Source organism: Amphibalanus amphitrite, unplaced genomic scaffold (assembly GCF_019059575.1).
Source record: "Amphibalanus amphitrite isolate SeventyFive unplaced genomic scaffold, NRLGWU_Aamphi_draft 000025F_arrow, whole genome shotgun sequence".
Classification (NCBI taxonomy): domain Eukaryota; kingdom Metazoa; phylum Arthropoda; class Thecostraca; order Balanomorpha; family Balanidae; genus Amphibalanus; species Amphibalanus amphitrite.
The window spans coordinates 135,242-159,519 of record NW_024881521.1 but is presented as its reverse complement, the minus strand read 5'-3'; the positions used below and the strand labels follow the sequence as shown (position 1 = coordinate 159,519).

Sequence of the window (24,278 nt, the reverse complement as noted above, 5' to 3'; positions counted from 1 at the left end):
CGTGGATAGGTATGTTGGTGTCATTGCACTTTTATAGATATACTTGATTTCAGTAGGCTCACAGGCGAATCCAGAAAGACGGCCTCGGACACTGCCTGAGAATACCCCAAAGAAAGGTTCTCCAATTTGTGAAAACTCTGATTTAGGTACCACTCGCAATGCTGTGCAGTTTAAAGCAAACTCGTCCGAACAGAAGCTGTTTGGTTTCTTTCCATTCTACAAAAACGACACATTTCAACGATTTCGGGCGCTGGGACGGGGACATTTGCCCCAAATGCCACTACCCCCCTCGGATCCGCTAGTGAATGCGCAAAGAATTTGACTGAGGGAAAGGGAAAACTGGGGCACAATTGAGCTGAAGTGCCCACGCCACGTCGCCACATTGCTTCAAAGGGCAGAGCCATCTCTCTTCAACGCATTACCACGGCCGCAAAGATTTGCTCTTCTCTTCAGTTCTATGGAGGCCGTCCATGGCTATTTTGTTCATGCCAAAGCACGACACGAATGGTCGCAGGAAGGCGACTTAGGCATGAATCTGGGCCATTCCAGTTTCCATTTTGTCATGCATATCGTGTAAACTTGAAACTTGTATGTGAATGTGCCCGGATTTTGTACACAAGGATGACCTTTTCGTCGACATTTACAAGGTCTGAACCCTCGAGCCGATTCTGTCCTGCATGCTGTTAAAACCTTCCAAAACTAAGTGTGGTGCCATAGGCTATAACAGTTAGCTGAGTGAGTACTGCCTTCGCTGGTACGGCCCCCTAGCGGCCACGAGACGGCCCCCTACCGGCCGGCGCTTGTGTTGTGCCGTGCTGAGCTGAAGCAGCACTACAGCCCAGAGGGCGCTCGCTGATCGCTCTCCCGTGAAATTCATATTCCGAGCCGAAAGGCAAATGAAAGGGGTGCCACTTGTCCGGAATAACGAGGAATGACTTGATCTGAAATGTATTATGAAAAAAAAAACGATTTGCGGTCAGGCTAAAGAAAAGCCTGACCGCAAATAGCTCAGTCAGGCATTTCTTCAGCCCTCACCCAGCCGTTGTTGGTAGGCACTGAACTGAAATCCACTTGAATCCAATGCCTAACCTGACCGACAGCTAGCCCTGTTGCAGCTCCCCCTGCCACCAGCGAGATAGCCATGTCACGCGGAAGTGGAGCGACAGCTCACCCAACGACGAAGACGACATGGCCCTCATCGCGTGGCCGGACGAGGAAGATCACGTGGTCCATACCCCCAACAGGCCACCTGCTGGAGAACCTACTACTGCATGTCAAGAACTTCATCATTGCTTCCCTCCGAGGTGAACCGGCTGCCCGGAGCTCCCGCTGGGCATGACCATGTGGAGCAAGATCTGGAGGGGCCTTCGAGCCTAGGGGACTCGCACACCGTCAATGTGCACCAGCTGCGGGCCGGGCACTGGGACCTTTCGGAGCAGTACCTGCACTGAATCCGACGACGACCCATCCGGACCTGCCAGCATTGCAGCTGCAAGGAGTGCCCCGCAGCCCGCTGCCTCGTCTGCAGGGAGGGCGCCGACATCCCGGAGCACGTGCTGCTAAAGTGTCTGTGCCTGACCGGCGCCAGCCTGCGACTCCCGGGCAACATTCACGTCCGACCCGAGCAGCTGCAAGACGGCGAGCTGGTGGCGGCCGTCGCCTCCGGCTACCTCTGACATAAGGAGGCTCTCATAGGGCTACAGGCCGGCCCTGAGGGGAACAATAACAACAGTCTAGGCGACTGGCAGTCCGGTGCCGGCAAGTCCACCAGCAGTAGCTGCCTTCGCAATGCTGCGTTGAGGGCGGCGACATTGTTGCCAAGGAAGCCAGGGCCCTCGACAGAACAACTCTGTAGACATGGGACTAGGGTCCACAAAGCCAAAGCCAAAGCCATCACCCGTTGGATTCACATAACATTGTGGACCCTCACTTCATCAGTGGTAGCGTGGCCGAGCGGTCTAAGGCGCTGGTTTAAGGCACCAGTCTCTTCGGAGGCGTGGGTTCGAATCCCACCGCTGCCAGAGTTTTGCCTTTCAGCCAAAGAATGAAACAAACCACCATTTGGGTTCTCCTTAGTCCATACCCCAAGTTCATTCAAACACTGCCCATGGTTTTCAAGCCATACGAGCTTTCATGGCAGACTTGACACCTTTGGCATCCTTGCCCACCTACATATGTCGTCGACCGCAGTGTGGAACCACACTAGGGATTTACATTTTACATGAGCCAAAGAATGAAACAAACCACCATTTGGGTTCTCCTTAGTCCATACCCCAAGTTCATTCAAACACTGCCCATGGTTTTCAAGCCATACGAGCTTTCATGGCAGACTTGACACCTTTGGCATCCTTGCCCACCTACATATGTCGTCGACCGCAGTGTGGAACCACACTAGGGATTTACATTTTACATGAGCGGATGATACCCAAGTTTCATTTTTCATTCAGGCTTCACGCGCCTTGCGTTACCAGATTCAAGGGACAGTAGATGCGAACAAATAATCACCAGAAACAGTGGGCACTGATTGCAATGCGCCCAAACAAAGCCAACCAGGCAGCCCCTTTGTAGGGCCTTTTTGAAGTGGGTATGTGCGAGCAGAATGTTTTCGATTAGCAAAAGGTCAAGTGTTGTTGACCCAGGGAATCTTCCAAGGGCCTGAACTCTGGAGGCCGGAGGGGCGTATCTGAATTATCCCGTTGACGTTATCCCAAAATATCCCGTTGACGTTCCGCAACACGTACGCCTGGAGTGTTGACCCCAAGTAATTGCCCTTCATCAGACTGCCACAACGCGTCGCCCCCAAAAGCAGATATTGCTTATTCATGAGAAGCGGTACGACATATTGTAATTAAATTACTGTAACGGCACCCCAAGGCCCAATTTAACCCTCGCCGGACCTATTGGTTTTCTACATACGCGCCGGCCGAGGGGGGGGGGGGGCGGTTACGACCCCCTCGCCGTTTCGCCCCTGGTGCAGCTAGCGCGTTGCGGAAAAAACGAGCGTGTGAGCCGTTACGAGACGCAGAGATTGATAGCCGATTTTAAGGTCCTCGGTCAACCGGTGAACTCTGAGGTCAGGTGAAGTGCCCTAAGGTACTTTTCCGTTTTTGGTGAATATCTTCGCAAAAACGGCCGCAGAGCCGCTATTTTGGCAGCATCGTGTTCGCTTCGCTCAGGCGCTTCGAATGATATACTTATTGTTTGGGTGAGGTCAACTTAGGGTGTTAACCTCAGGTCACGGTCAGGTCAGCGCCCCCAAGTCACGAAATTCGTCGAAGTAGGTCATGTCGCATATCATTTGATTCGGCAGGTCTTCTCAAGTCCATTGGTGGCTTTCCCGACTCGCTAGCTCAATTTGGTCGGGAGTTATTGAGAAACTAATATGACCCTAATGACGTCATAAATGACGTCGCGTAAGTTCAACGTTGCAAAACTGACGCATGTAACCTTGCAAAGAGTGCATCAAATCACGATTCTGTGTGCTTGAGATAGTTGGAGATCGTTCCCGGCGCCAGAAAAGCAGTTTTCATTTTTCAATTTTACCCAATGACTTATAATGGTGAGGTCACGAAAATGACCTGACCTCATATGACCTTAAGGAAAAATCCGATATACAAGTTGTGAGACTCGTAATAGATATTTGATCCTGCAAGTTTCATTTCCCTGTGAAAGCTAGTCTGACAGTGAGGGCATTGCGAAGTTGCGACATCTGAAGACCGTGCAGAGGTTCACTTATGACGTCATAGGTCAGTGACCTGCCCTGACCCGAAAATGCGGTTGGTGTCAAAAGATCCGCCTTAAATCAAAGGTTAGGTATGCTAAGTTTCAGCTCTCTATCCCCAGTGTATTCGGAGTTATCGCGAAAAAACCTATGGGGGGGGGGGGGCGGCACTCGCCCTCCCCCTCGGCTGGCGAGGGCTAAAGCGCGCTATTGTGGATCCCATGTCCCAGTGTTCTAAAATTGGATTTTGCTTGGGTGTGACGATGATGACCAAAAAATCTAGGATGAAAAAAAAAAACAAGTGAAAACCTATATCACTTTCGCAATAAAGGCGTAACGCTACGCTGGCTGATAATAAAAGAACATACCATTCCTGACCACCAAAACTAACCGAAAAAGACGATGCAAATAGGTAAGGGTGATATACGGCAGAATTATAACTTTGGCATCTGATCGCCAAGTGTTTCGAAATCCGTCCCATTTTATCCCAACCTTTGTGTTTGATTGAGACTAATGAAGTTAAGAATCACCCTTGTCTCTTATACAGCTAAGAATGAATTCCTACTTCAACCAATGATATTTCATTTTCCTCACAAGTAAAAATGCATTGTCACAATTGAATGACTGTCCAGTGGCCATCCTTCTCCTAGCCTTAAATCAATGCCTTCCTTTCCGTTTCAGATGCAGACAGCAGATATTACCGTCAGCATCTGCTAAGTTCCTACTCATGCTTACTGGCACGGATCCAGGACGGTCCTTCTGCCTGTATATTTCTCCTAAAGAAAATCATCCGCGGACCTTCATCCTCGCGACGCCAGTCGCCATCATGCGAGCGAACTAGGTCTTTAAGAAGCAGAAGATGCAATGATTCTATTGAAATCTGTTGTCATATCTTAAGGAGGGTGGGGGAGGGGCGGGTGAGGGAGCTATCTCTATATGCAGGCTTTGGTACTAGTGCCATGTGGAGAAGTTTTCTTTCTTTTTTAAGCAAAGGAAGTGGGAAGGAACCTGTCTTTGCCGTTGCAAAGGGTATCATTCTGTCGTCCTGTATTATTGATTTAGTGCAGTTGACTCAGACTGCGTAATGCGTGAGGCGTGGTCATTACTGTGACACTGTCAGACATAAAATTTTAGGTAATCATGATACCCTGATGGGCAGTTTGTTGACGTAACTGATCGCTATGAAACCGGAAACCGTATAACTCATGTGTTCTGGCCTCTGGGACGTTTTGCGCCTACAATATGGCAGCACCGCTTCCAAGATTACTGTATATTTGAGATAATATGCGGCAATATAAGTATGTAGTTTTCGTTCGCATCTGATCTGGTAATATTCGTACAGTGTACGCAGTATAGCTTTGAGCTTTCCATTTTCAACAGATATGACAATGGCCGGATGATACTGGAAATGGTGCCTTTGCTCTGGGCACACGGAACGGGACGCAGTATTGAGTATGCAATTGCAGTCGCACTATGCAGCATGACATACGCCGGAAATCTCCCGGCCCGAACGCCGGAACGGCCAGCGATAGTCGGTACTCATTACGCATAGTGAAAATGGAAACGGTGTCAGCGCAACTCTTCGAAAGGAACGGTGCACTACATGAGACTAGACAAAGGGTCACTGATTAGGGCACCCCAAACGGAACGATGTGCACTGCGCAGCATAATACGCAATATCGCAATAAAAAGCGTGCAACTAACCAGTAACCAGGGCATCCATATCGGAACGGAACGGGATGCAAAAAAAATGATAATAGGATGCCACCGACCTCATGGCCGGCCACCGAAACGGAGCGGTAGCTTCGTATCATGTCACATGATAAGTGCTGAGTGAGAGCGTCAATGATCAGTGATCAGTGATCAGAGCACCCGCAACAGAACGGAGGGCATCAGTGATCACTGATCAGAGCAACTGCAACGGAACGGAGGATCGCTGATGACACCCCAAGCAGAAGGGAAAGCGAGAGCACAACTGACCAGAACACCCGAAACGGAACGGGAGTGAACGGAACGCATTAGCGGCTCGCCGAATCGCGATTCCGGCCAAACATGGCCTCAAGAAATAGGTCACAGGTCAAAGGTCATTTGGGTCAGGAATATGAGATTTTCAGAGTAGGTGTCAAATTAATTGACTCGAGGGTCCTGAAAGTTTCGTCGCGATCGGCCGCTTTTTACGCGAGTTATTCTCGAAAAAAACGAGGGGGTGGTTCGTTCGACCCCCCTATACGGGCGAGGAATAATTTATTAAAAAGCTAGGGCCTTCTTAATCCCATCTACCAGCTTCAGAACATGTATTGGGCAGATCTGGGAATACCGTATCTTAAATTTATCCCTAGAGGTGTGCCAAGGTATCCTATCATTCATCTTGGCTTTCCCTCGGCCGAACGCTTCGTGTTTAAAAACCTTTAGAAACTAATTGAAATGAATAATTGGCGGTAAGATTATTGCAAAGGCATGAGAAATTAACGTAAAATACATCATTACCGGTCTTATAACCTCATTTCGCGTATGAAATCTGCCAGAGTCCACAGAGTTTCATATTCATCCCTAGGGTGTGCCAGGGTGGAGTGTCAGTCATCTTGAACCCCTGCCCGACCCGACGCCTCGAGTTTTAAAGACATCTAAAAACTAATAACGTAAATAATTTGTGGTGAAATTGATATAATATGATCAGAAAAGAACGCAGAATAAATTAGTATCGGTCTCAAAACATTATTTTGCCTATGAAACCAGCCAGAGCCCGCGGAGTTTTAAATTCATCCCTAGGGTGTGCCCAGGGTGGCTTTTTTCATCTTGGACCTCTACCAGGCGCGACGCCTCGAGCTTTAAAGTCCTCTAGAAGCCATTGACGGACATAATTTGTGGCGAAATTAATGCGATAGGATCAGAAATAAACGCAGAATATATTGGCATCGGTCTCAAAACATTATTTTACCTATGAAACCAGCCAGAGCCCGCGGAGTTTTAAATTCATCCCTAGGGTGTGCGCAGGGTGGCTTTTTTCATCTTGGACCTCGGCCAGGCCCGACGCATCGAGCTTTAAAGTCCTCTAGAAGCCATTGACGGACATAATTTGTGGTGAAATTGATACAATAGGATCAGAAATGAATGTAGAATAAGTTGGTACCTGTCTCATACCCCTATTTTGTATATGAAAGAAGTTAGAGCAAATCAAGTTTTAAATTCATCCCTAGGGTGTGCCAGGGTGTGCCCAGCTGACTGCGGGTCCAAAGATGAAAATTTTGTAGGCGTATCCTGCGCAACTTAGTCAAAAGCGAAATGCAGAGGTAGTGTTTAATTTGCGCAAGCAGCGGCTCATCCGTTTTGCGTTGGCAGCAAACCACTAATCATAGTTGTTATGAATATCCAAAAGCATTTATTCAGAACACAAGCCTGGTTTTTACAAACAGTTGAGGTGATCAAGGTCATTCATCGCATATTTGTTATTAACAGCTGGAAGTGTGCAAGGTTATTTTCTTTCGTTAAGGTTATTTTCTTTCGTTGTCAGTCAGGGTGAGTTGTTGGGTTTGTGCCTTGATTTCGATTTTTTTCATGGAAATTATGTATTATGTAGCAAACCTATAAGTTCTATTCTAACTGTCTATATGGCGCTGCTAGGTATATCTGGTAATCTGGCTGTTAATTGTTGAGCATGAGTTGAGCATTTTTCAAAGATGAAAGAATTCCAATTTACCTGGTTTTGGGGATGAAAATATTTTATCCATTAGGTGTGATTTTCCACCCAAAATTCCCAAAAATGGAACACTGCCATGTCCTTAGCGTTTTAAACGCAATCACGAGGTGCTTGAAGTACTCTGACATCAGGACCGATTCAATCCTGAACACCATCGAGTGCAGCTGCTAGTGGAAATATGGATTGGAAAGATACAAGCGATTACCATCCCCATCTAATGGGATGGGACTCGAATGCAAATGCTTTCCCTTTCATAGCCTGGCCGACTTCAGTAGCAGCGGATAGTTTTCACGCAAGCCCCTGACGCGATCCCCATTCCCCGTGTCTGCGTCTACATCCCAAGCTGTTCTGGCACAACTACGAGGCATACGAAAGGCAGCAAGTGGCTCACCGACGTATATTTTCGTGTAATAGTGACAGCACTTAGATGATGAACTCGTAGGGCTTGGGTCGGACGTCCTGGATGGTGGTGTCGGCCGTCTTCACGACGTGCGCTTCACGCGGGGGCTTGGGCAGCCGCTTCAGGCTGACGCTGGTCTTGTTGACTTTGGCTTCCTGAGGATGACCAGGCATCGTTAAATTATTATAGCTGTGAAATTCCGTGATCATTACGGGACACAGCTGCAAACGGTAGATCAGGTAGATGGCGCTACTTAACCTGCATTTACAATGAACTTCCAATTCGAAAGACTGCAACGTCGCGATAAGTCACTTTTACTTGCAGGTAGTATTACGATCTTGGCATCTCCCCAGATGCCAAACCTTAGAGACGTTGTCGCTAATGCAAATGTTATTAGTAACGGCAATGTACAATCGTATGCCTCGGCACTTTGCACCGATTGAGGGGGGGGGGGGGTGGGAAAGGTCCAAGCAACATCTATTGGATGTGGTCTAAGCTTAATCATGGCCATGTAGCTGTCCTGTAGCCAATAAGTTCGCGTTGTGTATATCTGCTATACACAATATTGCTATACACAGGTCCTCACATTGCTATACACCAGTAAAACGCCTTTTGGGCGAAGAACGAGCGAGCAAGATAGAGAGAGCCGCCCTGCACGTGCGGAAGGGTGAGAGGGTACTTCTAACGGGCCTGTGCAAAGCACCCTTCTAACCGGTCGCTAGCGGTGTGCCAAATTTGAACGCATTCGGCCCCGCCGTTCCTGAGTACTGGAAGCGGCATTCTGCACGTGCGCACGTGCAAACGGGGTCCAAACTGACTTTTGCACGGCACCCTACTAACCGGTCCCCAACCGTGTATCAAATTTGAGCACAATCGGCCCAGCCGTTCTCGAGATCTGGAAGCTCCCCCTGCACGTGCGCACGTGCAGTAGCACCCTAGCCGCAACACATAGAAATGCTTTGCCTGGTGGGTGCCTACCTGTATGCCAAGTTTCAGCGAAATCGCCCCATTAATTACCGAGTTATTGAAATGGGAACAAATTTGGCACCTCTTCTTTTTGCATTTTGCACGTGCAGTAGGGGTCACTCACATAGATCAAGAGTATCCGACCTTTGGTAGAAGGGATGCAGCTATCCTACAAAAATTACCGCAAGACAATCGCCCAAGCGGCTGCTGAGATACGAGCCTCTCAAAATCACTACTTTTTCAAAACAGCTTGAACACCCTTGACTTTTCACGTGGCACGTGCCACGACGGTCACTGAGATGTATCAAAAGTAGTCAATTACGGGGTAGCAGGGATGGGGCTACCCAACAAAAAAGACTGCAGGCCAATCGGTCCAGCGGTTGCTGAGATATAAGCCTCTCAAAAGCGGTACAGGCCGGGCCGCTCATACTGAGATTTTCCCGTTATATTGAAAACACTTCGCCTCGCTCGCTGCGCTCGCTAGCTCGTAACAATGTGACGACCTCTTGTTTTAAAAACTACAAAAAAACTTCAACTCACCGCACGGAGCTTAGCGTTGTTCTTCACACGGTTAAGGAAGTCCTCACGGCATTTGCTGTGCTTGACGTGCTCGATGCGCAGGTTGATGCGCTTCTCGATGTAGCGGCCGCGCACCTTCTTGTTGACGATCACGCCGACGGCGTGGGGGGTCACGTTGTACACACGGCCGGTCTTGCCATGGTAGCACTTGTGTGGCATACCCTTGTGGATCGCTCCATTACCCTGGTGAAGAATCATAAGTTTATCTTGAAAGGAGAGAACAATAACGAGGTACCAGCATCAGAACGCCACCATCAGGATGATGAGTGGGGGGGGGGGGCACAATTCTGAGTCTTGCATGACTTACCAGGAATATCTGCTCCTACATGGGCCAGCCCAACATGGTGAGCTTTCTTAGTGGCTAACATATCAGGCAGCCATTATCCCAACCACTCAGAATACCATACATGCATCAGATTATGGTGCATTTGGAGGAATGTCATAACCTGTGCCACATGCCCAATCAGGGGTGTGCAAATTGTTCAACTTGTTATATCTCAACAAGCCTGGACTGGACACATGCTAATTGTGCTGAAACTTGACCTAACTGGTGATTCGCACCAGGCCCCACACCATAAATGCCATTTACAAAATTAATAGGTAAGTGACAAGTTAAGAAGCATGATACAACTATAAAATGCAAATATGTAGTTACATATACATTTTATAGTTGTATACTAGTATATCATGGACTTACATTACATGTAAGTCCATGATATACTAGTTTTACCTGTACTTGTTCAGTTACTTTGAATCCTTTTTTGCCAACACCCGCATCCTATACAATGATTCATTCATGCAAGCAATACAATGAATGAAAAGAAGATTAAGAAACTTTAGATTTGGTAACTACATGTTTACAGTTTAAATGTTTTCCTGCTAAGGATTCATAATTTTAAATTTACTGTCAGTCATGGGGTGATCATGTATCAGAAATAGATACCTAACAAAAATGACTCACCTTGATGTCAACAATGTCACCGACCCTGTAGACCTTCATGTAGGTGGAAAGGTGTTCAACTCCATGTTTCCTGAAGGGCTTGGCAAACATATAGCGGGTACCCCGCCTGTATCCCTTGGGGTTCGTCATGGTGGCTCACCTGAAAGGTTAACAAAACCTTAGTCACAAGATGCCTGCACATTAAATAGTTATCACCAGCCAGTGATGCACTTCAGTATAACAAGGTAACAGCTAATGCAAATTTAATGAATTAGGCCTTACAGGTGCTACAGCAAAGCAATGAAAACAACTGATGAAATGGTATCAGTAAAGCTGGTGTTACCATCAGCATCTACGTTATTGTGTAGATGAAGTGCAATAAAAACAACCAAACCTGAACTAACCATACCTCCTGACCTACAACCTACTAACCTACAAGTTACAACCTACTACATACCTACAGCCAATGGCAACACCAGCTTTACCAACACTGATTAAATAAAATCTAGAGTAAGCCCGCCATACACTTTTTAAGCAACTTTAGCATTTATACCTGTTGAATACCAATGCTGAAAATATCAACAAATTGCATACTTCAGATTTATAATTATAGCTTCAGACATATTAATTCATTCCATGTCTTGAATTTGTTTACTTAATTCTATGAAACTGAAGCATCAATATATACCTGGTACTTGGTAGTCACATACATTTATTTATTTTGTCAGAATGGATGAATGAGTGGCTATGGGCCAGGGTGCCCCGCTAAGCAGTGCCTGTTGGGAATGAAATCACGGACCCGCCACCCCGCCTTGCCCTCGTCCGGTGATAATTTGGATTGAAAGTTAAACGTGCCGCAGGTATAAGGCAGCATGGTCCTCCCAGATCTAGCATGGCCCTCTCTCGCCAGTTGCCAGCTGGCTAAATATAGGAGCGCAGGTCAAACAACATGGAGCTTCCTGGCTGTGAACTCACTGCCAAGTTAGGAGACAGCCTTATCCACTTGGCCACAGGGATGACATTGTGCATAAGGCTTTGGCATACATGAAAGTAGGCCCACAAAAATTAGAAGATGGTAAATTTGAGGAGCATCAGGTATGTATGTATGCATGTATGTATCGACACCAAAAGCCTTCCACATATGGCGTGGCGATTACGGCTTTTTCAGGACCATTTCAGACACCCGCCACAAACCAATCTCAAGTGGAAAAACATGTACCAGCTACAACTATTATCACCTCCACTAACATCTTGTGGCATATCATAAAGCAACTTTTTAGCTTATGTCCTTCCATTTTCATTTTTTGCTGATTTATTGTAGACGTTTAAAGGAAATAGTTCACTTTCCTGAAATTAGTATTTTGCTATGGATTTATGTTTTTTTTATGCTCAAAATGATCAGAAAATAAAACAAAACGTTTTTGTAAAAAGGATTATTTTCTATATTTTAGTATAAGAAGAACTATATTCTATATAAAATGATGTTTGACGCGGAAGCTTATTACGCGTTGACCAATCATATTGCGTAGGACAAACCCATCGGCTGTAAGCAGCATTCTGATTGGCTGACGATGACGTGACTGCATTCCTCTGCAAGGCACTCTTTTCGGAACGAAAAATGGAATATCTTCGTCTAGGGTGATCGTTGGGCCGTAAAAGCTTCTGATTTGTGCTAGTCTCAGCGCAAGCAACAAAACTGCTATTCCAGCTCCAAACCCCATGTTAAAAGTGAACTATTTCCTTTAAGACGGTATCACGATACCGGATATAAAGCTGCAAAAGCATTAAAAGCATTAAAGCTGCGCCATTGTAAGCAAAACAATACTTTTATTAATCAAATACACACAAAAAGCTACGAAAACACTTCTAAATGTACGCCATTGCCTAATAAATACAAAAAACAGTAGTATGGATTTTGCCGCACACTAACCACGATCGTGCTTGTTTCAAAAGGAAGTTTACAATATTTTGCGGCGCCGCCTTTGAAATAAAATAATTAAGTGCTTCAATTTTCAAATGTTTTGATATTTATTGCAAGTTTCTTCCTGAGAATTTCTTTTATATGAAAATTTATTCAATGTTCATCCTAAAAAGCATGAATCATGAAACGATTAATTTTTATTTCTATTAGAGATGCAAACTTGACTTGCGGTATGGCCTTGGAAGTGGTATGTCTCGCATCTCTGCTTTTGCTGAAATTTGAGTTATCTTATACCTTACGAATTGTGGATTTATTCATAGCCATCAATGTCGAATACCAAACAGCAACAAAACAAGCATCTTCAGCAGACACCAATGACGCAAATAGATACCTACCTATTTTTGCGGATTCGCAAAAGCCTACCTAGTGTTTGGTGCTTGTCGTCAGAGTTCGATTGTTATGAGTTTTATGTAATTTGGTATTTGGAAGACAAATATAAATACGTGATTTTGTGTCCGGTTTGTTATGCACTGATTTATTTTCAATTGACAAATCGCATATTTTTATTTATCCGTACTTCATGGTTTATTTTGCCTAGAAGTATGAACTCCTGCCGGCAGATGTCTCTTGGTAAGAAAATGGTCAACTCGCTAGTTCAGTCAGGGAATATGCCAGCCGGGATGTGTGTTGAGGTGTCAGATGCGAGTGGATGTGCAGCCGCTCCCTCCATGTTGAGGACTGGAGATGAGTTTTGATGATGTGCTGTGATATTTGCAACCAAAAATGTCGAGAGATACACGAAACTCCGCGATTTTCAGGACTCCTCAACTCATTGACAACAGTGTTACCCCTCAAGCGAAACGTGCAGAGCAGCTAAGAAGATGGGAGGAGTCTGCAACGAGCAAAGAAGGGACAACACCCAAGGATAATAACCGGAGGATCATGTTTTCTGATCCTTGTGTCTTCCTGGCTGCTTGCTCTGCGGGCGATACTGATGAAGCAAAACGCCTTTTAGTTAAGGGAGTTGACATAAATACTGCCAACATGGATGGTATAACGGCTCTTCACCAGGTATTACTGCCACCACGTTTGTTTGCGGATGAATTTGTAACAGTTGCACATAGTGGCTTATGTTGAATTATTATCTCTAATATAGTGTCAGCAAGCCCTAGCTATTGTTTACTATGATAACAACATATTTACAGATTATATTGGTCACCAATAACATGTTTATATATTTATCAATTACCGCAATTTATAATTTTCTTGTAGTTTCCGTTCAGGGAAGCTGGAAAGTGCTGTCATATAGGTGTCACATAATGGCTAAGTGGAGGGAATAGTTATGGTCATTCATTTGGGATTGGAGCTGTATTTTCTTTTTTGCTTAGAATGCCAATTTATAAGTTATCAAAATATGTGTTGGGAAAATGATTAATAATGAACTAATTGTCATGTTTATAGTGCCTACCCACTGTTTTTCCAATGCATATGTTCTGTTTCCAGGCCTGTATTGATAATGAGCTGGACATGGTGGAGTTCCTGGTAGAAAACGGTGCAGACGTCAACCAGGGCGACAATGAGGGCTGGACACCACTCCACGTTACCTCCTCCTGTGGCCACCTTGATTTGGCAAGGTAAGCCTCCCAACCAACCAGTGCTGCTTTAACATGAAGTCAGTTTTGATAATAACAGCATGCATTTTCCAGCCAAGCAGTGGATGCCTGTATAAGCCTTTTAGTGCATATTCAGATTTCAGACTGTAAACTAGTGGATATGTCTTCTCCTTTTTCCCACCTATAATGCAGCATTATCACCTCTCCCCAAGCTTCTGTGCATCATCTTTAGTTTCATGTACTCACCATTCCCAGTTAGTCAGAAAGTACTTTGCCAATTTGTTTTGAGATTTTGGTGTTCAGCTAGGCACTTAGTGCCCAGTCAGGCCACCAAAGTGCTTAATGTGGGTCTGTACTGCTCTTGGGAAGAGGTATATTACCAGTGAACCTGCAGTTATGGCTCAGAAGGTACTTATCATATTGCTGTTGCTTATTGCCCAACAAATTTGTTGGATGAGCTTTCACTTTTTTTAAAAAAGAAATCAGGCATAAGGGACTGTTCTCTTTTGTATGCTGTGATACTGAGCACTAAATGAAAATCAACAACCATGCTAATAGGTGCATTTTAAACTTAAAATGAACTTCTACAGGTTATACTTATTCAGAATTTTACTTTACAAAGGCCAGTAATGCATTGTGTCCCAAAACAAGCTAGAAATTATATCTAACCTGGAGTACACATAAGGTGAACTGTTCATGTTTAGGCTTTGCAAGCTGACTGAGGTAGAACAAATCAGTGTGCTCTGTGTGATTCGCCTTAAAAGCAGCTTTATTCCCACTTGAGGGACTTCTTGCCTTCATGTGTTGTGACATGTGTCCTGAGCTTCATGCTTTATACCTATTAAGTGGATAAGTGGACAAGTTGAATAGTGTCCAATTATCTCTCAGTACCTAGTTCTGCCTATCAGACATTGAGTGGGCTGAAAAAGTTAACCTACTGATTTAGCTGGTAATGAAACCTGTTAATACTCTCTAACGATTTGGACCCCTTGTTTGTCAACTCTTGATGTGTCCTGTTTGCTTATAATTGGCTGATCATAGCTGCTGTCACCATTTCTCAAAATGGATGAGGTAGCATGAACTGCAGCAGATTAACCTCAGAATTGAGTGGTTCAGGACCTAAAAATCACCCATATACACCACTTGGGTCGCATAAAGCCAATCGTGCACGACACCTCTTGCGCCTCTAAGCAGCGGAGCGGCTCGCTGTGCGATGTTTCGGCGCCGAGAATCGGGCTTACATGCTGGCTGGTGGGTTAGGATTGCATGGAGGGGAGGGAGGGGCGCGAGCAGTGCGCGGAGCATGTGGCCCTTTGGCAGCGGCCCAGTCGAGAGGAGGCGATTCGGCAGACCCGGATTCGTGGTCGTCGATTAGAGTGGATTGCTAGGACGTGAGTATGTACCCGTATTTATCGATGTGGTGCATGTGTACAGCTTCCGATTTACCTGAGGTTACCGACGTGCCTGTAACTCTTTCCCTGCATCTACCAGTGAACCATTCAACCAATATCCAGCGTGCACCAGTATTATGGCACGTGCCTGCTGTGTCCAGTAGGTAGATGCAGTGTTTTCACGACGTCTGTGCTATTAAATTTTGTGCAGTGTGTGCTGTTACTTCTGTGGGACTGTGCTGATTCTGAAGTAGGTCAATGGAGGGTGTCCAAAAGGTCCTTCCAATGTGTCGCACTCCGCGTGCCTCACGACCGTTGGACAGCTGCAACTGAGTGACCTCCGACCTGCGTCTTCTCCCCAGGTACCTGATAGACCAGGGCGCCGACGTGGCCGCTGTCAATAACGAGGGCGAGCTGCCGGTGGACCTGTGTGAGGAGGCTATCGAGGTCCGCGACCTGCTGCGGCACGAGATCGCCGTTCGGGGTGAGTTATACGCGTCCCCGCGGTCGGAGTAGGGGGCTGGACCTTCCTTGGCAGACAGTAGAGAAAATGCAATGCGGTAGTCGTTAGCACTGGTTGGTAATGTTGAGGTAGTGGACCGAGTAGGAAAGAAAACTGATTGTTTGTGGAAGAAACGTGGCATTGTTGTGAAGTTGCAAACGTGGCGTTGCGAAATTGTGGCTGCCATAACTTTACTGCATGTCGACACCTTTTCTTTTAAACCCCACATTTGTTCTCCGGTGAATTTCAGACAAGTTGGTTAGAGACCTTCAAAAAAGGTACAATCACTCGATTTTTCTCAAGTTTGTCTGTCTTGGCAGATAAAGCATTACCAGAACAGGCCTACGAACACACATATTTGATCAGGATCGGACGATTGGACACTTTTAAAAGGAGATCTTTCGTGCCTCCCGGAAATTCACGGGAGAGCAGATGTGGGGTTTAAAAAAAGGTGTCGATGTGTGCCATACACGAATGCATGACACAACACCGCTCACAAAGTCAGAGGACAGGATCTGTGCTGTCCTATAACAGAGTGAACCGGCAGGTCGACCAAGCAGCGACGCTGTGCTAACAGTGGTGTCACGGAGCCTTTTCTCCCGTACCTTCCGCGAACTGGTCGTTTCCGTGCCATACCCGGTTCCGTGCCGTGCCCACTTGCAGTGCTGTGTCGCGTCCCTGCTCGACTCTGTCCCATATCCGTCCCACGTCCGTGTGCTTCTGCCGCCTCTGACCCGTCCCGTGTCCCGTGCGTCAGGGATCGACTGTGAGGCGGTGAAGGACGAGGAGCAGAACCGACTGCTCTCGGACGCCCGCCAGTGGATCAACGCCGGACAGATCATGGAACAGCCGCACCCCAAGACGGGCGCCACCGGCCTGCACGTGGCAGCCGCCAAAGGATACATCCAGGCGATGGAGTGAGTGGACATGGGACGACGACAAACCGTAGTGGTACAGCAGGGCGCAGATTAGGGATGCCGGGGCGCGGAAGCTGTGGAATGGCTCTGTTCAAATGTGAAGTGATCGGCCAGTTGTTGCGCCGATCATGAAGGTGCTCATCTTGTGCCCGACTCGTGACCCTGTTTACTGACAGAGCCAGTAGACAGGGTCAGTTTCAGTACCTGATTGGTTGTACTCATTTGCTTTTACAGTCTGCTGTGTTGGAGTCGTTACTTTCGTCCTATCTGTCTGCATAGTCTGCTGTAATGTGTAGAGTAGCTGCTTGTTTGAACTGCACAGCCTACGTAGTACGTCATATGATGCTGACCGTTCTCGTCTCTCCGCACAGCCTCCTGTTACGGTGCGGTGCCGACATCAACGCGCAGGACTATGACGGCTGGACGCCACTGCACGCGGCCGGCTACTGGGCGCAGCCCGAGGCCTGCCAGGTGCTGGCCGAGAACCTCTGCAACATGGACATAAAAAACCACCAGGTCAGAGCTCGGCGGGCGCAGGAGAGAGGGTGAGGGCGGTCTCAGGGCTGACCGGGGTCGACTGACGTGCTGTGGACTGCTCTGTACCTCGGACCAGTCGCAGCTTCAGTGTCAGATGTGTGACAAGGCCCTAGTATCAGGTGCTGCAAGCAGTCGTATGCTGGGCTGCCCATCAATCCATATTAGTACCTATGTGGCATATTTCTTCAAATCTTGCTGCAGTATTCATCGACACGCTGTGCCTGCCTAAAGAGCCCGACCGGCTCATTCCTCTGTCGCCGTGACCATGGTCTCGCCGCTGCCTCCTTCTTTCTGTTTGCTCCCGGATCAGCTGACGTCCCATTCGCCTGTAATTTGTATCTCTGCATGAACATCGTATTGTATGCTTGTGTTGTATCTCTGTATTGACTCTGACTGTCACCTCTTTGTGTGTCATGTTTCTCTCTACGCCACCTTCCTCTGCACTGTGCCTCTCTAGGGTGTCGACGTTCCCTGACGTCTCCCGGGTCTGACCATTCCTCCCTCTATGCTGCATTTCTCCAGGGTCTGACCGTATTCGGCGTGGCGGACGACAAGGTACTGACGCTGCTGGAGCAGCTGAAGAAGAAGCAGGCTCTGATGGCGCGCGACCGACCGGAGGTGGCCGAAATCATCAGCAGGCGGCCGCAGCCCACCTTCCGGCGACGGTCAGTGCCGGGACGGACATCGGGCGGGAGGCGGCACCGCTCGCACACCAGTCAGAGGCACATATCAGGGCCGGGGGTCGGAACCGTCCGTTCACTCGCATCTAAACGGCCCCATCATTTAGGGAGCACCGTCCGTGCTTGCTTTCACTGAAGTCAGTTTGACTCATGAATTAATGCCTGTCAATCTTGTGTCTCCATCTTTAGCTCTTACTGTCAATTTGGCTGGGAAATGATGTCGCTTGATAATCTAGTCTGTTCCCTGCTGTCCGGGTTCTTCAACACCCTCCGTCCCTTATCGCACCATCTTCCCTCTGCTTGCCATTTCACCTCACCATGCCGTTCTCCGTTCTGTGCTGCAGCTCCTCGATCACGCGGATGTCGTCCTCTGACCGGGCCAGCCAGGTATCCCGGGACGCCAGCTCGGAGATGGAGCGACTCCGCGATATGCGGATAGAGGACGAGCGCGCCGCAGAGCCGCCGCCCGCCCGCACCGCCGACGCCGACCAAGTGGGTCAGTATCGTCCCCGTCCCCGAGTAGCGCCTCGACGTGCCGTGGTGTGCTCTGTTGTGGAGTTTATTGTGGTCCGCAGATGGATTAGACACTGTTTCGGTTTGGTTGCGTTGTTAATTATGAGGGAGTGGTGTGCTGTTGATAATAAAGGGAGTGGCAGTGGTGTGCTGTTGATAATGCTGACTGTTTGTGAGACATGCCCGCTAGATCAAGCTATTCGTCACATAACAACTAAATAGTGACCATAGAGGTGATACATGTTGGCAGCGCGTTGCGTTACCGCTATGTTGCCATGACTAGCCCGCGCGCCGGCGGTACCAGCCGTGTCTCGCTCTGTGGTCTGTGTGTTTGTGTGATGAGCGGGCCGCTACAGCCGCGCCGTCTGTCCGCCTGGCCCGCAGAGCTGCGGAAGAAGGCCGGCCAGCCGCAGCCAGCGAGGCCACAGCGGCCGGCCAGCCAGCCGGCGGCGCCGACACCCCCTGCCTTCTCTCCGCGACCTCCGGACGGCGCGCCCGAGACGGACACCCAGTCGTGGCGGCGGCCGGCCGCTGCGCAGCGACTCTCGGCGCCCGACGACTCCCGATCGAGTGAGTATGGAGCTGAGAAGGGCATACGGCGACCAACCTCCGCGGCTACTGATCCACACAGGACCGGGATGGGACCCGAGCGACGCTACCATAGCCGAGTGGTATGGTTTTCAGTTCCTTCCTGACCTTACCGTCTCTCCCTCCGCAGACAAGCCCCGGGAGGAGCCGGCGCGGCCTGCCGAGCCGTCCGACTCTCGACGCGTCCAGTCGGCGCCCGCTGAACAGACCGTATCGGCCACCATCATCCAGACCCCGCCGCCGGCGACAACAACGCCGACGACGACCACACCGACGACCGCTCCGACGACGGCGCCGTCGCGCAGGTGAGACAATTGATGATAGGTGGGAGTAGGGGTGGAGGAATGGGAGAGGGTTGATGAAATATAAGGGATATAAATGGACTACGGGGTGGGCTGATATAAATTCAGCGCAGTCATGGGCACGGAGGAAGAATCGCTAAACCACAAGGCAGTTGCAGGCTAGTCCAGGATAGCCTCAGGGCAGATCCGTCTCAGATTAATCACCCACAGCCCTTGTCAAAATTGTTGGAGAACCTGCCATATGTTGCACTTGCACTTCTTGAAACTTGAAACTTATTTATTCACAACGAGTCCACTGCAATCAGTGGCTTTTCGTCATTGCACGTCACAGAAGTAAACAAACATCGTTGATGGGGGGCACTCGTTCACAAACTCACAGCTCACTGCAAATCAGACACGACACACCACTCATGCCCGAATAACGTCTGCGAACGATACGAGTACATACATAGGCGTCAATCGCGGCGGCTAAACAGATGCCGCTTGGTAGCGGTTTTGAAAGACATTCCGGGTGGTCTCGGTACGTCGTTGTACGCCTTCACAGCACTGTAGCACAAACGACTGCGCCCTGACTCGGTGCGGATGCGCGGCACAGAGAGGAGACCCGCAGTCCGTGTATTGTGATCGTGCTGATGGTGAGCGGGAGGGCAGATAGTCTGAGCTATGGGTGACGGCACATGGTAGTCTAACAGTCGGCGAATGACTAGAACTCGGTGGTAAGTTATGAGCTCTTCAGCAGTAAACCAGCCCAGCGCTCGTACTGCATCTGAAATGTGATCAGTTTTCCGGCGTCCGGTCACGACACGTGCGGCAAAGTTGACTAATTTTTGGATACGACGCACCTGGGTTTTGTTGCAAATTCCATAGATAGACATGCAGTACCGCATTGTGGGAAAGACTAGAGCTTGCACAAGGTACTTCACAGTCGCGATGGGAATAACATGTTTGGCATGGTTCAGCGCGAGCAGCATTGCAGTACATTTTGGAATCAAGTGATCGACATGTGGCTGAAAATCTAAGTTGCGGTCGAAAATCACACCAAGATTGCGAACCTGGCTTGTGGATCTGATCGTTGCATGGTTAAATTTAACACTTACATTGCCAACATTCCTAAGCATTTGTTTCGTGCCCATCACCAAGAACTCTGTTTTTGTCTCATTTACTCTCATACCATGATCGCAAAACCAATCAAACATGCATTGTAAAGCAGTTTCAATTCGGTTCACAAGCTCCGGTAAATCCTGCTTTGCACCGGTAGTCCAGATTTGGGTGTCATCGGCGAATTGAACCACTTTTACGAATTCTGGCACATGAAGACATAGGTCGTTAGCAAAAATGCACCATAATATACAGCTCAGAGATCCCCCCTGGTAGACGCCTATAGAGTTCCGTCTCGAAGACGATCGCGTCGAACATCCACTATGGTTGTTAATCTGCACCTGTTGCGTGTGACCTTGTAAATAATCCTCTATCCAAAAAGGATCAATACCATACAAACACAATTTTTCGATCAGTCTGTCGTGCGGCACCATATCAAAACATTTCGAAAGGTCAACCATTGCCCAGAGGGTAATTTCGCCACAGTCCATTGCTCGCAGTACATCATCAGTAACAACATGAAGGGCAGTCTCGCACGAGTGTTTTCGCCGGTATCCGTGCTGTGCCTCACTCAGCAGGTGGTGGGTCTCCATGTAGTCCGTGAGCTGGAGTTGAACGGCCCTCTCGGTGATTTTGGTGATTGCCGGCAGCATTGAGATAGGCCGCGTACTGGACGGGTCTGACGTGACACGCTTTCCCTTGGGAATCGGGGTTATGATTGCGTGTTTCCACGATGCCGGGACTCTACCGGTCTCCAGACTGGCATTCACCACGTCCAGCACGATGTGTCCGAGTCCTGGGAAGAAATCTTGAATGACTTTGGCAGCATTCAAGTGACAGCTCGTCACGAGCTGTCACCAGGGCGTCACGGTATGCGGGTCTCGCGCTGGCCGTGCGCCGGCCGCTGGCAGCGCTGGTATACATGCGGCCAGATGCCGCCCCGATACGATCGGCGTGAGTCGTGCCAGATGCACACTATGTTGCGATGTTTATTCATACGAGGCTACATATACTGCCGCGGAGCTATTAGTTTTTAGCACATTACAGTGCCGCGTCACGAGCTGTCACCAGGGCGTCACGGTATGCGGGTCTCGCGCTGGCCGTGCGCCGGCCGCTGGCAGCGCTGGTATGCATGCGGCCAGATGCCGCCCCGATACGATCGGCGTGAGTCGTGCCAGATGCACACTATGTCGCACCTATGCCAGCCACTATGTCGCGCCGGTGCAGCCGCCTGCGGGCCGGAATATAGCGACGTGGCGTGAAGACGTCACACATCAGTCGCACGGTTGTATAAACATCGCACAGTTATGCATGGGAATTGGGGAGAAAAACATTTAAAAATTATTAATGAATGAATAATGTTCATTCTTGTGCATATTTAGTCCCAGCGTCAAACTCAAATGTTAAATTCAAAGGCGATGACGTGTTCCCGGCATTTCCAATTTTTAGTATTTTGCCCTTTTATCTTGCACAGGATAGGTATGATAATTGTAGGTCCCGTGCGGCTAGCATCTATTTTACAGGATCCGCCGTTGCAGTTGCCATTTGGAAAATGATTCTGATGGGGAGGTGGTAGGGAGACCGGGCAGTGCCGATCACAATTCACAGCTCTGGCGGAAGTCGTCGACCGGTCCTAGCCCTGGTGCTGTTCGGTTCTTTCCTGTGCTGGGTGTGGGTGGGTTGACGTTCGCCTCCGCGTCCAGTCGGGACAGGGTGACAGGGTGGGAGGGGATGGCGGCGGCTACTGCGCCGAGTCGGGGTATACAGAACGCCGCCCGGTACCGACCCACCCGCTGCCGCAGCGGCGCCACGGTGGCGGACGGCCCACCGGCCGAACAGCCGCCGGTACCTCCGGCGCGCGCCGCCACCACCCAGGCGCGCGTCCAGGTGGACCAGCAGGCCGTCTCCCCGACCGCTGCCACCGCCGGCTCCAAGCTCAGCCCGGCCACCATATTTAAGAACATCTTCAAGTCAGTGTCGCTCAGTCGCCCGGCTCGTGGTTTGCTGTGTGACCCGCCTGGACGGAACGTCGTCTTATCCGTCCGTCTGCCTGTCCGTGTGCTGTTTGGTTTGATCTGTCCTCTACTCTGCGTGTCTGGTCGTTCTTCTGTCGTTTCAAAGCTGCCGACCAGCCGGGGGCGGGGCTGGCTGACCTTTTCGAGCTAACATACATTCGGCAAAAGACAGGCCCCAATTTCCGCGTGGGGTAAAGACGCGATACAAGCGTTAATAACTGAGTGCAGTGTGACGTATTTTGACTAATCGTAGTAGCAAATTACAACCCTACCGAGCTATTGGATACTCAGCGTTAGGCATGATTGTGGTTATTTACTCACACCTAATCAGCTAACACACACGCCTTCTACAGACTCGGAAGCTGCTGATTCCGTTCGTCATGTCCAGGCACTCCATCCGTACTGCTCGGCTCGGAGCGACATTTTGGGGCTTGGATTGACATGCTGAGAAGCGTCCTTTGCATTCTGACGCTTCAACATTGCCGCTTGGCCCGAGCCTCTTCCTTGCTAGTGCTTGAATGTAGGTCGTTTGTGTTTCTCCATCCTGACCCGGCCCATGACCTCATGTCGTTCGTGTCATCCTGACTTGATCCATGACCTTAGGTCGTTCGAGCCGGCACAACCTGACCCGTCCTGCTAACCTCGGGCTGTTCGTGCCGCCGTAAACCTTTACTGTTACGCTGACTCCAGCTGGCTCGTGTCGTCCTGACCCGACCTTACCCATGACGTCAGGTATTTCTTGCAACTCCTTCCTGACCTAATCCACTGACCTCTCGGTCGTGCCGTTCTGACCCGCCCTCTGACCTCTCAGATCGTTTCTGTCTGTCTGACCTGTTAGTGTTGACCTCTCAGGTCGTTCATGTCCATCTGACCTAACCCCCTGACCTCCCAGATCGTGTCGTTCCGCTTTGACCCGTCACCTGACCTCCCAGGTCGTTCGTGCCGCCGACGCGGGAGGAGGAGAGTGAGACGCAGCGGAAGGCCCACGCCAAGCGGGCCCGCGAGACGCGCCGATCCACACAGGGTGTCACCTTCGACGAAATCAAGTCGGCCGAGCAATACGTCAAAAACCAACAGCAGCAGAAGGAGCAGCAGCAACAGCAAAAGTCTTCCACGCCCGCTGTGAGTGATGGTTGGGACTTGCAAGGGCTAGCAGATGGCTTTCCCATGGTTCGGTTTACGAAATCATAAGGGGTTCTTAGCTCTAGGCTAGGTGTCGAGGTGGACCGACCCCACAAAAATGGAACCTTGAAATACTCCGGCCCTTTAGGCTCTATCGGTTTTCCACGAACGGTAATTCCCGTTTGTCTGTTTACTCCGTATGCCGTTATTGTCAGACTGACCCGCGCCGTGTGCACAGGCTCCGGCGGCACGCGAGGAGCCCGCGTCGCGGGACGACCAGCAGTCGCAGCAGCAGCAGATGGAGCGGCGGCCCTCCTGGCGACTGCGGCTGGATGAGGGAGACAAGAACAAGGTACTGTGGCCTGACTGCCGGCCGGCCGGCGCTGCCGCCAACAGAGCAGGCCAGACCCAGCCGCTTACATATGCTCAGATGTGTTTATTTTTGTTGATTTGCTTCCGAGTGTTCGTTGTCGATTGACGGTGTAAGCCTGCCCGCGCGAGTTTTATTTTGCGTAGGCTTTTCGCTAGCAGTTGATAAGCTTGTGCTGTTTGAACATTTGGTTTCTTTTAGCGCCTTGCTTCCGTCATTTTTTTGTTTGATTTTCTCAGCAGAGTGGTGGAAACACTCTGAGCTAAGCGTGGAAGACAAACCAGTCTAAACGTTGTTCAATTGTCACACATACACCATGCAGTGTTGTTTCGTTATCTATGTTCCACCGTCCGTCCGTCGTTTTTTTTTTAATTATATTCGTACTCACAGTGTTCTGAGAACGACG

The 24,278-nt window shown here is 49.1% G+C and overlaps 2 protein-coding genes and 1 non-coding gene across 20 annotated transcripts in view; 2 read left to right on the top strand and 1 right to left on the bottom strand.

Moving 5' to 3' along the window:
* The first annotated feature begins 1,939 nt into the window (after positions 1–1,939).
* Positions 1,940–2,021, top strand: Trnal-aag. The gene has a single exon. It is a non-coding gene; the product is annotated as a tRNA-Leu (tRNA).
* Positions 2,022–7,801: 5,780 nt separating this feature from the next.
* LOC122393611 (60S ribosomal protein L21-like) lies at positions 7,802–12,416 on the bottom strand. Of its 6 annotated transcripts, none has more exons than XM_043389854.1 (4): positions 12,234–12,416; positions 10,325–10,463; positions 9,325–9,546; positions 7,802–7,973 (listed from the first exon to the last, which is right to left on the bottom strand). In XM_043389854.1, the coding sequence occupies exons 2-4, from the start codon at positions 10,451–10,453 to the stop codon at positions 7,842–7,844; spliced, it is 483 nt and encodes a 160-aa protein (XP_043245789.1). In that variant the 5' UTR covers positions 10,454–10,463; positions 12,234–12,416; the 3' UTR covers positions 7,802–7,841. The 6 variants fall into 6 exon arrangements, with proteins under 6 accessions (XP_043245789.1, XP_043245776.1, XP_043245796.1 ...); XM_043389841.1 differs by having other exon boundaries at positions 12,228–12,251; XM_043389861.1 differs by having other exon boundaries at positions 12,188–12,236.
* A 485-nt stretch (positions 12,417–12,901) lies between these two features.
* The window catches only part of LOC122393519 (protein phosphatase 1 regulatory subunit 12B-like), a 33,010-nt gene continuing 21,633 nt past the window's right edge, over positions 12,902–24,278 (top strand). For 4 of the 13 annotated variants that reach the window (XM_043389670.1, XM_043389688.1, XM_043389660.1 and 1 more), the window contains exons 1-12: positions 12,924–13,295; positions 13,728–13,858; positions 15,591–15,712; positions 16,488–16,647; positions 17,019–17,163; positions 17,707–17,849; positions 18,209–18,360; positions 18,762–18,947; positions 19,096–19,270; positions 22,168–22,335; positions 23,313–23,502; positions 23,741–23,854. In XM_043389670.1, coding sequence (XP_043245605.1) covers positions 13,008–13,295; positions 13,728–13,858; positions 15,591–15,712; positions 16,488–16,647; positions 17,019–17,163; positions 17,707–17,849; positions 18,209–18,360; positions 18,762–18,947; positions 19,096–19,270; positions 22,168–22,335; positions 23,313–23,502; positions 23,741–23,854 — 1,974 coding nt within the window. In that variant the 5' untranslated portion in view covers positions 12,924–13,007. Of the gene's footprint in view, positions 13,296–13,727; positions 13,859–15,590; positions 15,713–16,487; positions 16,648–17,018; positions 17,164–17,706; positions 17,850–18,208; positions 18,361–18,761; positions 18,948–19,095; positions 19,271–22,167; positions 22,336–23,312; positions 23,503–23,740; positions 23,855–24,278 lie in introns of all 13 variants that reach the window. The other 9 variants (XM_043389651.1, XM_043389680.1, XM_043389737.1 and 6 more) reach the window with 6 other exon arrangements.